General features: G+C 53.7%; 1 protein-coding gene across 1 annotated transcript in view; it reads right to left on the bottom strand.

Moving 5' to 3' along the window:
* The window catches only part of PLXNA1 (plexin A1), a 124444-nt gene that overhangs the window by 45898 nt on the left and 63997 nt on the right, over window positions 1-14549 (bottom strand). Inside the window, exons 9-10 of the mRNA XM_054162857.1 lie at window positions 10408-10522; window positions 3740-3940 (exon numbers count right to left, since the gene is read on the bottom strand). Coding sequence (XP_054018832.1) covers window positions 3740-3940; window positions 10408-10522 — 316 coding nt within the window. The remainder of the gene's footprint in view (window positions 1-3739; window positions 3941-10407; window positions 10523-14549) is intronic.

Here is a 14549-nt window from a genome sequence, read left to right as displayed (position 1 = left end):
CAAAACTGCTTATTTTTTGCAGCAATCTGAAGAATGAGCTCCACCGAGGGATGGCAGATGGGAAAGAACAGGCAAGGGCAGGGAATGCTTTGATAATGAAACTCGGTGACATTACATGCACACATTAAGACAGGTGACCATTTCTCCACCCTGGGCTGCAAGAAACAAGCCTGGAAATCTCTGCCTCCAGAAGATTAAAAGTAACAATTAACAATAAAAAAAGTTTACTGGCAAAGAATTTCATTTTCTTAGTTAGGCTTGTCTTTCCTTTTTGTTCCTTTACAATACACGTGTGAAATCCTTAGGGTTGCTTTCCTTTTAAAGAGCTTAAAAAAAAAAAAAAGACCAAAGTGAGGAAGCAGAAACACTTTTATTGGGCTTGTTTTGTGCCCTGCTGGGATGCATGGGGAACGCCAGGCCTGTCTCCCTTGAGTTTGCTGAAGATCTATTGGGTGTCTCAAATGATGTTTATAGTCAACACTCGAACCTTAATGAATGGAGTGCTGAATATTTAAACAAGATGTCCTTTCTTCAAAGTGCTAACAAGTCATTGGAGTTTGACAAGCACTAAAATTAAACAAAAGACCAGGAGTTTTAAGCCTGGCTTGACTTATTATCCCTTCCATTCACGAACAATTCAGGAAAGCATCCCTAATTCCGCAGGGTAATTAACCTCTTGTTTAGATCCCATTGAACTCCTGGAAATAAAGCCTGAGTAAATGCCTTCCCTCGGAGAGGACATCTACTCCTCAGTTGCTGGCTGGGAGGAAGTCATCCTTTCCCTATTTCTCCACTGCCCAGTATCCTCCATACCAGGCAAGACACAAAATCCTAACCCAAGGGATGAATGGCAATGGAAGAGCCAGCAGGTCATTGGTGAGTGACTGCACAGAAGCCTAAAGTGCTATCAACCAGCCAGACGGACTGCAAAAAAAGACAGAGAGGAGACAAGCATCACAGAAGTGTGAATCTGAATCTCCCACACCATAAAGCAGCCTGGCTAAATGCCCTCAAATGTTAAAGCAGATGAGCAGACCCTGAAAGCAAGACAGCTTCTTTCAAGCCAAAACTCTCTTCTTCCGTCTGTGAAGACACACTGTGCCTGAAAGCCACATCTCCTGCCCGAGACCATGGCACCACGGAGCTGCCGACACCCACTCCTACACAGCCCACAATGCCTCTCACAGGCTCTCCAGTTGATTTCCTTTGTTTTCAGGGCATCCCTGATAATTTTCAGGTCAAAGGTCCACCACTGGCAGTCCAGGAGGTGTGGGTTACCTCAGCTCCGCATAGGGCCCATACAGGGCAAGGAGGCAGTCCTATCCCTTTGGACAAGAGCTGCAGAGGCTGTGACACTGGTGCTGGCAGCCACAGTACCCCTTGGGAAACACAGGCAGTGGTTTACGATTCTGCACCTCCCTCCTGCCTTGCAAACTGGAACTTACTGGGGAGAAATAAGTCTAAATATTTAAACCCCCACACCAAGTCCTGTCTCTGTTATGCAAAGGCTCCAGTACAGGCACCTCACCCAACACCCCAATGGAGCCAAGGGCTGCCGCCTGCACTATGCAGCTGCAGTGCAGCACACACCGTCCCAAACTGCTTTTGAATCCGCTAAGCCAAACTGCAGGGTAAAGAATTGGGCAAGAGGGAACTGCCAGCTCTACCAGTTGCAGGCAGAAAAGACTTGGCAGGAGGCTGCGCTGGCTGAGGGGCTCGTGCCAGGCAGAGGCTCACAAGACGTCCCTGCAAAGCTCAGAACCAGCAAATCACCAGGAGGGATGGAGGTCTGCGAGCCAACATCCGCTTCTGCCATAGACTTCCTGTGCCCCAGGCAGAAGCAGCTTTAGCTCCCAGGTGCTAATGCAGTTCTATTCCCAGCTGGAGTCCCTGCAGGCTGGGCTCTCCCTTTGGCACAGAGAGGCCACTTTTCTCCCCCCCCCCTGCAACAAGGTTCCTCCAGGCCATTTCCAGGCATGGGTCTTCCAGCAGTGGGATCAGGCACAGACACACTGCAAAACAGCCTTCGGACAACCAAACAGGTACCCAATGTAACAGGGCTTCTCCTGGGACAATCACGGATCAGCTGAACCATAAGCAACCTCCCATGTGGCTGTGCTGGAGATAGCGTGGGCAAGCTTGGCGGCCAGAAGTAATGAAATCCCAGTGAAGGATCCCCACCACCATGATGTCTCTTTGCACACACAGCCATTGCATTTCCCTTGAAACACTAACACTAACTTCTGCAGGTGATGGGTCCAGGGGCAGATCTGCATGGTGAAGGCCCTGATGAGGGTCAGTATTAAGATCAGGGACCGGCAACCAAGTCAGCTCCACTGGGCAGCTTCTTTTTTTCCCCCAAACACAGTAGCAAGACCACAAACCTTTGCTTAAGCTGCCTCTCTAACAGCTTCTTGCAGCAGAGTCCTGCAGACACTGCTCTGGTCCTGCTGCTCTCTGGAGCCTGCACTTTGTGCCACTACCTGCATTTGCCTCCAGGTCAAGCACACCACCAGCATTTCCAGCCAGCAGCTCAGGATAAGGAGTATTTCTGCTCCTTGCAAACTGCATGTCACCAAGAAACAGCCCTTGCAGCACAGCATCTCCAGCCCTGATGCCAGGGGCAGGAGGCAGCGACCCAGGATGCTCCCCCTGCCCAAATGCTTCACGGCCCTGGGAGTGCTGGAGGCAGAAGAGAGCCAGGGCTCATCTTCAATGGTCTCTAAATGTCACTTGTGCCACCAAAGGGAGCAGGGATTGGTGCTGGTGCTAGGCTGCAAATGAGCTTTCACAGTGTGAGCGATGGAAAACAAATTTTAAAAGGATTAAACAAGAAGCAGAAGGGAGGGCTGGCTCCATGCAGGCAAGGGCAGGTCGGTGCAGAGCTCAGCAGGGCAGCTGAGGAGCTGAGCAATGGAGGAGCTGAGCAAAATCAGTTTGGGGGGGGGGGGCACGGTTCTTAATACCCTGGGTGAGTTTGCTTATGGGTTTGGCACTCCTTGCACAGCAAGAGGCACATACACTGCTCACTGAGGGGCCACAAAACAACCCCATGCTTAGTGATAAGGGAACCAGAGAGGGCAGACCAGGCAGAGTTGCCTGCAGGAGAGAGATTAAGTGATAGAGCTGCAGGGTTCAAGGACAGAGAGGCAGGCAGCAATGCACCAGCAGGGGCTGGGGATAGAGAACAGGCAGGCAGGTGGTGGGATGCGGTAGCTGCCAGCTGGAGATGCAGAGGGGCTGCATGGGAGGAGGGTAAGCACTCATGGAGATTGTAGGCATGGCCGCATGTGGGGAAGCGTGTGCACAGCAGGACATGGAGAAGGTGTTAGCTCAATCCTGCCTGTAAAGGGGGATGGCTTCGTGTCAGGAGGAAGCAAGAGCAGGCAGGGAGAAGGAAGCGGCAAGGCTCTGGCAGGCTCAGGCCAGCTGGCTCCAGCCCAGACAACTTTCTTCAGCTTTCCAAAGCCAATTTCCTTGGAAGTACTCCTAAAGCCTGGCAGGTCCCCCAGGACGGCTCTGGCACTGATCCTACCCAGAATGACCCCAAGCAGCAGCCTCCCCAGGCACCCAGGAGAAGCGAGGGGAGCCCACCTCACACACCACAAGCACCAGAAACCCACACTACCTGCCCGCAGAGAGCAAACCCAGCTGCGCAATGAGGCAGGGAGGTCCCAGGGCAGGGCAGGAATGAGCAGCCTGCCAAGGAAGCCGGCACCAAGGCGAGCCGGGCACTCACCGAGGTGTTCTGGCACTGGATGCTGGTGCTGTTGAAGCGCAGGGCGGTGACTCGCGTGGTGCTGCCGGGGATGTGGAAGATGCACTCATAGTTGCGCTGGCCGGACTGCGGCTGGGGCAGGTTCTTGGCCGTCAGGGTGATGGGCTTCACTACACCCACAGGGATGTAGATCTGGGTGGAGGGCAGGATCTGGGGGCAATCCTGCAAGAGAAATGAGAAGCAGCTGGTGAGAAGGGAGCACCACTCAACACCCCACTGACCCTTCCTTGCTTGGCAGGCTGGGCAATGCACAGCGAAAATACCACCCTGAGCACAGGCTGGAGTAAATCCTTTTGTGCAGCCAACCCCAAAACAGCATCTCATGGCTGCTCTGATCAAAGCCCACAAGACAGAGACAGTAGAGAGGCAGTGGGGTGTTTCCCAAGCTCAGGTTGATCCAGGTATGAGGTGGGGAGAAGATTCAGCTATGGAACCTGTAGGCACTGCAACAGCAATACATGTTTGAACAAATCAACTGATACCAAGATGGGCTTTAACATCATCACTGCAGTCAGGAGATTCCAGAGTTAATGTCTACTGGTCTATGCTTTGCCAGGCTACCCTCTCAACCCTCCTGTTTCCCTTAACAGCCTGCAATCCTCTTCCTTTACAGGTAGACAGAAAAGCCTTTTCACACTTTGACACTGCTATGTGCTTCTGCAGTGTTGCAAAGAACCTGCTCTGAAGTGTGTTTTGCTGCTGCTGCTTCTATCCATGGCCAGTTCAAAGCAGCATCACCCCAACCAGCCCAGCTGCAGGCTGCCCAGGAGACAATGGCTCAATGCTGGTGAGTCCAAGCCAGGGAGGAAGGCAAGAGCAAGGGGCTTGACACGACCTTGCTAGGCCCGGCACTCCCCAAGGAAGGAGCCGTTGAGAGAGCAAAGCACTCAACTATTAATAGCCACAGGCTCCCAGCTGCTCCAGGGAAGCTGGGGAGCCTTGTTGCAAAGCACAGGGGAGCAGGAGGGAGCAAAAATAAATGAGCTCAGGCAGCAAAACAGCTCCATGGCCCCAGCAGGTGCCATTTCGGCAACAACAGTCTGATGCAATCCCACGTGAGTTTTGCCAAGCCAGGTAGAGGTCTCACACCTATGGCAGAGCCTCCTGGAAGTATCAGCTTGAAATAACATCCAGGGGGAATAATGTGTGCTGCAACGAGCTGCTCCGAAACCAGGAATGGCAGCAGCAGCACTGGGAGTGGACACAGCCACTCTGCTGCTCTCACAAGGCTGCCAATGACCATGGCTCCAGGGGCAGCTATTGCCCAAAGGCCACCAGCTGCCACACATGGCCAACACTGCCCTGCTGCCTCCTGCCACCCCACAGCCAGCTGGGCTAGACCTTGCCCAGCACCAGGTTTTATCTCAGCCAGCAGGATTAATCTAGCAGAATCACTTTCCAATGATGCTGAGAAACGACAAACTGCTTCATTCAGCAAGTGTTGACACAAAACACCAACTAATTTTACTCTTTAGGCTTTCTGCTATTCACAAGCCTGTATTCTGCTAAAGCATGGTTTGTGAGGGAAGAAACTTCATCCCCAAAACAAAGTGAAAGCAAAGAGGAAAAGTGGTGCCAGCCCCAACCCAGAGATGGTGATGGGACTGGGACCGTCTCGGGAACCTTGGTGCTGCTCTGCCACCACCCTGTTCCATACCATGGCTGCCCCTCTGCAAATGGCTTCAGTTGCTCCTCTTTCAGAACGAGCTCAAGGCTCGCAGCAAGGAGCCCCCACACACCCACTGCCATTGATAACTGGCACCCACCACTGTGAGGCAGTTGCTCCCCATGGGCTCCCAGCTCAGAAGTACTGATGATGTAGAAGTCCCCACCTGCTTGATCCCCTTCCAAGCTCTTTTCCAACCTGGTTAATTCTATTCTATTCACATTGCAGGGGACCCCACAGGTGGCATGCACCTTCACCTCTGCAAGGCTTAGCTCTCATCTTGCTCTCCAACACCTCCACCTCCTTATTTTTCCTGTAATTATTGCTGCCAGCCCAGGCGAGGCCGTGGCCGTGACCACGCGAGGCCGGGCAGCGCGGCAGCGCTGTGCATCCCTCTCCCCACGCAGGCCAGAAGCTGGTTTTGCTGACTCGCAGTCTGAGCCGAGTCCCCTCGTGACGTCACATGCTCCACATCTGCAGGCAGAAGTGTCTCATCCAGCAAAAATGTCAGCCTGCGCCCAAACAGGAAGCACCTGGTGCTGGTGGGCGCCCAGGGTGCCCAGAGGAGTGGGGGCACTGGGACAACTCATATCCCCTATGAGCAATGCCAACCACTGAGGAAGCTTGCTCCAGCATTACCCAACGCTTGCGTCCCTTGGAACGCTCTGCACAGCCCCTGGAGCTCCCTGTCCTGCCTCAAACAGCCCTTCCTGCAGAGCCCCAGCCCCCAGGAGCAGGGAGCTAGGAAGGAATGGGACACGCAGAACAGCAAGACTCCTGAGGCACAGTTTCCCAAACATAGCACAACTTGGATAGTTTCTGTTAAAACTGCTTTTCTAGCTGGAGAAAAACGTGACAAAGGTGTCCAGGTGTGCTTGAAAGGGTAAGAGCTTTAGAGTCACACTGCAAAGGCTGTGGTTTGGGTTTCTCTTGCAGCTCCCAGCTCCAGCTACAAGGCTGTGCCATCAGCTGAGGTGGGGATGAAAGCAGGCTGGGACTGATCCTGGCTTTGAGGTTCCATCATGAAGTCCTCAGCCATTCCCATTGATAGGAGAATGAAGACAAACTGAACCTGCTTAAACTGAACTCAAACACTTGGTCCCTGCAAGCCAGCAGCCTTTCACCAGCACAGCAGCTCTACATCAGCAGGCAGTAAGAACTGTTGCAGGAGAACAGATTTTTGGAATGGAAAGCTCCAGCTTCCACCACTGATCATCCTGCAGCCACCGCTGAGCACCACGACCAGGGAAAAGCGAACAGCAGCCTGCACTGCTTCATCACCAGCTCTGCATCCCAGGTAGAGCAAGCCACAGAGGAGGACTATCTCTGGAGCCCAGGCTTCAAAGCCACTGCAGCCAGCGGGCAGGGACATCCTTCCTGCTGCCACTGTTCCCAGGCACATTTACATGACTGGTGGCTCCTACCCACGCCCTGTTCCCGTCCTGCCAACCCTAGAAATCCAGGCAAACATTCCTGGCATGCCCAGGGCAGAATGCTGTGGGTCACTCTTCAAGTTTTCCTACCAAACAGCTGCTACTCTCCTACCCAGGAAACTATGGTGAACCACCCGTGGGAACCAGTGAAGGAAGAGTTAAGCACTACTGTTAATGTTTGTCTCTTCTGACCAGTGCCCACCACACTACAGTCAACAGAGACAGACCAAATTCTGCTTAAAACAGCCCTCCCATTAGACATCCTCCCACAGAGAGATTGGGGCTGGACACCTACTATTAACTTGTGCAGTGGTGCCGTGGGTTGGCACTCAGTTCCCTCGCCCACCACACTGAAGATCAGGACAGCTGAGGATGGGAATGGGATGTCTCATCATGCAGCATGCTGCCCAGACAGGCAGCCCACAGCAGCAGCTGCTCTGAGGATGTCTGACCATGCTGCCGGGAACAGCCGAGGCCACACCAATGCACAAGCAGGCTGAGCCAGGCACTCCAAACCCCAAGCCAGGCACCACTCCAGGCCCCAGTGTGGTCAAAAGGTCTGCTGTGGGGCAGCCTGCTCTGGACCAAAATGAGTTCCCAAGCAGCTGGTCTGCGGGAGAAGTGCATGCGTCCCAAAGACAACATCCCTGGGGAGTTCAGCCAGAAGCTTTGGGTTTGTCTGGCAGGGAAGCAGAACCCCCCAGCAGCTTTCCATGCCCTCAGCAAGGGGACTGGGCAGAAGCAAGCCACTGGGGCCCAGTGGTCTGGACACCAAGAGTGTTTGCAGAAGCAGTACCAAGGCTTCTGGGATAACTGGGGCAGGTCAATCCATCAACAGATGTCTTCAGGGCAGAAACTAGGAGAAAACAGCTTCCTCTGATCTTCCCACGCTACCAAATCCTCCCTCCTTGAGCACCCATGAGTACACTGCAAGCCCCTTGCACTCGAATGACAACACCAGGGAGCTGTGGGAAAGTGGCAGACCCTGGAGTTTGGCTGTATGGTGGAAGGCACAGTGCAAAGCCATCACTGAGCCATCTGTGGTGGTTTTAGGCTACACCTTTAGAATTTAGTTAGTTACAGATTTTGAGCAGAAAAGTGCAAAAATGTAAATAAATCTCTATTGGGTCAACCAGGAAAACAAAAGGTTATTCTAAACAAATTCATTGGGTAAATATCTGGAATAAGAGGAGCTGTACCATAACAATTCTTCCCTTTCCTTTTCTCTTCCTTTCTGATCTCAGCTGGTTTTGCTTCGCTCAGGAGAGAGAATCTGCATGCTCTGGCTGGCCTTGGCTAAGTCTAACTCCTCTGCTCCTTTCTCTTGTCCCTTTTGTATGGGGGGGTAAAGGGAGAAGCCGGGAGGGAGAAGCTAGTAGGTTCCTGTAGTCCTTGGCCAGGGGAGTCCTTGTGCTGTTTATTAATTGTAAATATCTGTATAATATTGTAAATGCTGTATATTTTGTACATGCTCCTTGCATTCCATTGTACAGCGTAGATTTTGCTTGCAAATACAGCTTCATTTGCTTCTAACTGAGTTGGTCTGGCAAAGTTAATGTTGGGGAGGAAACGTCAACCCACCACACCATCTGAGAGGCTGGCAGAGGGGCTGCAAGCATCAACCCCATCTGTCCACATGGTTGGGTTTTTCCATCTCTCCCAATGCACTTGGCTTAGAAGCAGCTTTACTCAGCTCCATGCTCGGACTAAGGATCATAGAATCAACAAGGTTGGAAAAGACCTCAAAGATCATCAAGTCCAGCCTGTCACCACAGACCTCATGACTACTAGACCATGGCACTAAGTGCCACATCCAATCCCCTCTTGAACACCTCCAGGGACAGTGACTCCACCACCTCCCTGGGCAGCACATTCCAACGGGCTGGATCACAACAAGAGCTCAGCATGGCCCTGTACAGGGAAACTCATCTTCTGCAGGTCCACCAACTCCTGAAGCACTTGGAGGCTCCAAACCAGGGAGCATCCAAGCAGCTCTTTCTGCAGGTTGCAAAGCCCAAATGTTCCCCCACAGACACAGCAGCTCTCCTGGGAGAGGCAGGAGGTGCTCTGTTTTTCCACATGGGTGTGGTGGGTTGATCTAGGCTTGACACTTGGCCTCCAGTCCAGGCTGACCCACACCAAGGGAGCACAGAAGCCATGCAGGGTTCAGCCTCAGTACATGGAAAGAAGCTTCTCCATCCATCCCACCCTGGCACAAAATCATTTAGTGCTGCTGGTGGCTGGGCAATGGTTGAGTAATGGCCCAGCTCTGCCATTCTCTCCTGTGAGAGAGCTCTCTGAGTGATGAGAGAGGCAGAGAGGGAAAATTAATTGGGGTGTCTCAACCACAGAGGGATCTGACTCCATGCATGCTCCCAGCCCAGAAGCAGGGGGACACAGGGAGGACAACAGCCATGTTCAAGAAGGACAGCCACGAGCCCACAGATCTCAGAAGACACTAGTTATAGGGGATGGCAATTCACTCAGAGTGCTGCTCCTCCCAAATGGGGAGACAGAGAGGCAGGCTTCCTCTCAGTGCTAGCCAGGACTGCAAAGACCTTGAGGGACATCTCAGTTGCTTGCCTTCACACATGGTCTGTGAAGTGCAGACAAGCTTTTCTTGCTCATCACTGCTTCTGGGGACCAGTCCCAGACTGGGAGGCTTCTGGGACACCAGCTCTGCCACAGCTCAGAGACCAAGCTTTATCTGAGACAAGCTGGGCAAATGCTTTCTCCAGAACAACATCCACTTGAGCTGTTCTCATGAGGACAGCATACATCTTTGCTCCCAGCAGCAACCATCAGGCAAGCGGGACCCTTCCTGCTGGGCCCCTGCACAGGCATATTGGGAAACCAAAGCAAGTTCAATTAGAGCCCCCTTCCAGGACAAGAACAGAGGAGAAACTCTCCTTCCAAAAACTCTCCCTTCCAGTTCGAAGTCAGCATTACTGTACAGCTAGCAGTTGCTTGTCAAACCTTCAGACCCAACACAAGCAGCCAGCAGCGCTACCACAGGCTGGGGGACACTGGGACCCTCTGCAAGCACCCTGTCAGTGACAGGTTTCCCCAGTGGGTGGCACGGATACTGCACAGGATGAACCCCCACAAAAGAACACGTTTCTTAGCAAAGCATTTGAGAGGAAGAATGTTTGAGGTGTAGCAAAACCGTTTGTTTTATGGATTTCAACCTTCCCCTCTCTGAAAACAAGTTGTTCTGCAATGACAGTTCAAGCTTGCTCCCTTCAGAAACATCAAAGGAAAATGCTTCAGCGGCTCTGCCTTTGTTTTTCCCTTCATTCAGCCTAAAGTGCTCTGGGCTGCACTTCCCAAGCAGCCTCTCCACAGCAACACAGCCTCTCCCCACTGGCATTTCCCACCCCTCCTGTGCTTCCCAGGCAGCCTTAGCACCTTAGGCAAGGTGGTGGGGAAGGCTTCCAATGCAGTTTGCTCTCTTCTAAACACTTCCCTGTAGGGCAGCGGGCCACGACAGGACTGGGGCAGGAGAGGAAAGCTGGCTGACATTGCCTTACCTCAGAGAGCTTCACCCGTCCCTCCAGGAAGGAGCAGTCAGCTGCGTTGTGAGTGCAGATGTGGCGATACTTGCACCAGTGGCAGGGGAAGGAGCCATTCACACAGGACAGGCAGCTGCAGAGAGAGAAGTGGGAGGTGTCAGGGCAACAGCAAGGCAGGGTCCATTGGGGCACTTCTGGGGATGCTTCGGCAGGACAGCATCTACAGGCAATCCCGTATGCCCGGGTAGGAAGGACCCCTCCCGTGTGGGGCGAGAGCCGTGAAGCAGCAGGCTGGGAGGCGAGCTGCCTGCACACGCCGCCAGGTTGACCCACGGCAGGCTGAGGGGAAAGAGCCTTTCCGGCACTGCAGGGTCTGTGCCCCAGCGGCGGCGGCTGCGCTCCCTCCTCTGCTTGGCAAGCTGACCCTGCCCGCCCCGCGGCTGGGCGCGGGCCGAGCTCCAGACTTTGGGAGCTTTATTTGGGTTCGCAGAAAGGCGGTTTTAGCGAGAAGCGGCAGAACAAGGGCTCTGCACCGCAGGGAAACAGGGGAGAAAGGGCCGGATTAATGCACACTCATTGAGAGGAAAATTATAACTGGGGAAAGGTTGGGGCAGATTAACATTTCGGGACTGTAGCGCCTTTCAGCCGCTCACAATAGGTTGTGTGTGACCCCCTCCCTCAGCCCCCCTCCTCCTCAGCCCTCCGCAGCCGCGCCTGCGTGCCTGTGTGCACTTCCACCCCCTCTCTCCAGCCTGAGATGCTTCTATCTCTCTCCTCAGCCTCCTTTCCAGGCTCTTTGTGCGGTGTGATCGCACGTGTTCCCCTCTCCTGGAGGATGTGCTCAGGCTCTGGGGGATGCCGGGGGCTCCCGGGGATGTTGGGGGCCCCGTACTTTGCTCTGCACGTCTCTTACTAAAAAACCCAGCTCCAGAAGCCCATGCCTCTCCCCCACACAGGAGAGGACATACAGGTTCCCCTCTTTGTGCCACCATTCACACAAGCAGCACCCCAATAGCCTATTCCGTTACAAACCACTTCCTGCTAAAAGCACACCGTCTCTTCATGGTGCACATGAGGCAGCCCTGTTTGCAAATACAAGAGATCCCACCCACCCCCGCAGGCAGGGGGCAGCTTTTGGGGCCCTCGCCCTTGTGAAGAAGGAAGGGGCTGAGCTCTCCCCACCACACTGCCCCAAGGCAGCAGTGAGGTCCTTCCTGGGGCAGGTCTGTGCCAAGCATGTCCCATGCAGCCCAAGTTGAGGCAGGAGCTTGAAGGAAAACAAAATAATCATCCTGGCTTTAAAAAAAGCCAACCAAAACAACAACCACCAAAACAAAACAAAGAAGAGAAAGAAGTGGGGGGTGGAAGCAGCAGCACTATTTGTCTTCCTAGAAGGCACATACCTGCCCTCACTGATCTGAGTATGAACAGGAGCAATTACATTTAATCAAAGGCATGATCTTCCCCTGGCAGCAGCCCTGCCCAGCCTGATGCCACTTCCAAATCACAGCTACCTCCCTGCCTCTGCCCCTAGGAAACAACACAGCAAGTAGAGCACCATTGCGTGAGGGGCAGGAAGAAAACTCCTGTGGAGGGAGATCCTCGGGTGGCAGAGACAGACATGCCAAATCCCTTGCCCTCCAGCAGACATTTGTCACCTTGGAGGCGTGAGTGTGGGCAGCTCAGAATGCCGGTGCCCACCCCAGAAGTTCACAGGGTTTCACACACCATTACATATACAGCAAGAGCTTCCCAAATCCATGAGCACACACTAAGGAAATATTTAATTAAGCTGCTTGCAAAGGGGGCTGGAAGTCATTTCCATGTTTCGCTCACATTTTCACTTTCAAATGAACAGCCCTTTTAGCTTTACCCACAAATATGCTAATTGAGATGCTCCTTATGCAAATATATGCAATTTTATTTCAGCTGCAGAGATTCAACTTAAAAGCAGAGCCACAGCCTCCTATCTCTGGTTGCTTTGATGGAGGGGGGTGCAGAGGGTGGGAGGAGCAGAGGACACAAACGAAGCTAAGGGTGGCTCCTGGATACTGTTCTCCTGATAAGGACTCAGACAGTGACTGGTGAACAGAGAAATCCAGGGCATGGAGGCAGCAGGGCAGGGAAAGCATGGGTTAATTTTCACGGAAGTAGAGAACCCACAGAGAGGTCATGTCAGAGAGGAGCTTGGTCCAAGCATGTGCTGAGGCATAACGACCAACTCTCCCATGAAATCAGCCTTCTGCAAAGGGGAGATCTTCCAGCCATCATGTCTTTCAGGGTCTGCAGAAAGACTCCCCAATCCCCTCTCCACCACCTCAGAAGACACCTCAAAGAAGTTGGGTGAAGCACCTAGCAAAGCCCTGCTCTGGGCACCCCAGCCTCTACGACCTACAGCTCTGCTCTGCAGTTCTTCAGGGCCAAAGCCAAATCTTGTCTATTTTGGGACCCTCCTCACCTGAGGGCTTCCTTGCCTTTTACCTACTGCAGTCCCAGTTAGTCTCCTGGTCTCCCTTTGTCAAAGGACCTAAAGCATCTCAGGTTATCTTTCATGTACACCCCAAGGCGCACAGCTCCCTCCCTCCTACTTCAGCCCTCCCAACCGCTTCTAACTTAACAGAGCCATTTCTACAGCCCCATCCTGAGAGATGGTTTTCACACTCTCCCTTCTGCCATGGCTCTCCATCTGCTGGAAGGACATCCAGCACCACCCTAAGAGCACTCAGCACCACACATCTCGCTCTGTAACATCTCTGCTGCACTCAGAGCCTCTCTGGGCCAGCACCCCCCGGCTGGCCAAAGACCCTGTAAAGTGGTGAGCAAGCCAGCGTCCGGCTGCCAGCAACACAGTGCAACCCCCCCTTCCAGCCTGCCTCGGTCCTGCCAGCTTCAGCATGTCCTCATTACCAACCCAGGGCCCTGCAAGGCTGCCCAAAACCCAGGGCAGGAGCCGAGGCAGGGCGCCCTGGCTGCAGGTCAGGCCAGGTGGCATGGTCAGGACCCTATCCCCAGAGTGCCCGCGAGGGGCTGCTGGCTGTTCCCGGCACAGGAGCAGGCTGCTCTGCAGCATGATGCCATCTGTGCCGTCTCTCTCCTTCCCACGGTCAGGCACTCATCCCTCGTCACTTCTTGCCTAAGAGGCTTTCATCACTCCTGATAATTAGGGGGAGGCCCTCCTTCATGTGTTGAAGTCCCCCTCCCTGAAGCATGCCAGGAGTGCAAGAAGCCCAGCCGGGCAGAAAACCAATGCTGGAGGTGCAGTGAAGACATGGACCCACAGCTTGCTCCCCATCTGCCTCCTCCCCATCCATACCAGGGACCAGTGGAGATGAAGCTTAGACTGGGGGTGGGGGAGCCTCCTTATGCCTTCATGTGACAGAAGTGGCACCAACCTCCAAGTCACATTTCAGGGTCATTCCAAAACAAACCCAGGCTCACTGCCAGCCTGCAAGCACCCCCAGAAAGAGCAGGGAGCTCTGCAGGCAGCAGGGCAGCTCTGCCCACCCCTGAGTGGCACAGGGGCAAAGCTGGAGCCTCCACACAGCTTCCACTCTTATTCCTAACTGACTACACAGCTGGGTCAAGACCCACTCCACTTTCATAACCAGTACCAAACTTTCTAAGCCATGCGAGGGAAACACCTCACATGTGGCAGAAAAGCAGCTCTGTGGAGAGGGAAGTGAGACAGTTAAGGAGCATCTCAGAACTGAGTGCATCTCCATGGAACATTCAGGACCACAAGCATCGCTGCAGGACAAGCCCAGACCCAGGGGTGGCTTTGGGGACTGGCTCCTCGCTGGGCACATGGGCAGCTCTGTAGAGTGCACCTCCAGCTGTCATGATGAGGTTGCAGCTGCCTCCATGCCTGATCTAAAGTAATGCTGCAGTACTGGACTCAGGCTCCTTGCTCACTCTCCCTTCTACTGTCCCAGCACCAGGCATGTCACATGCCCAGAGGAGCCCAGAGCTCTTCAGTGCACTGAGTGGGGTGAGTGGGAAAGGCTGAAAACAAAACTAGGGTCCACAGGGCTGAGATAAACCTGGGCAGCAAACAGTAGAGGGAGAGGGCCTGTGAGCACCATGCACACATGCACACTGAGCCTGCTTCCATGGAGCAGCATATTCCAGAAAGGACACAGAGTGACAGGCAGGGAGGAGGG

The sequence above is a fragment of the Dryobates pubescens genome, chromosome 1 (genome assembly GCF_014839835.1).
Source record: "Dryobates pubescens isolate bDryPub1 chromosome 1, bDryPub1.pri, whole genome shotgun sequence".
NCBI lineage: Eukaryota > Metazoa > Chordata > Aves > Piciformes > Picidae > Dryobates > Dryobates pubescens.
This window is presented reverse-complemented; position numbering and strand designations above follow the sequence as displayed.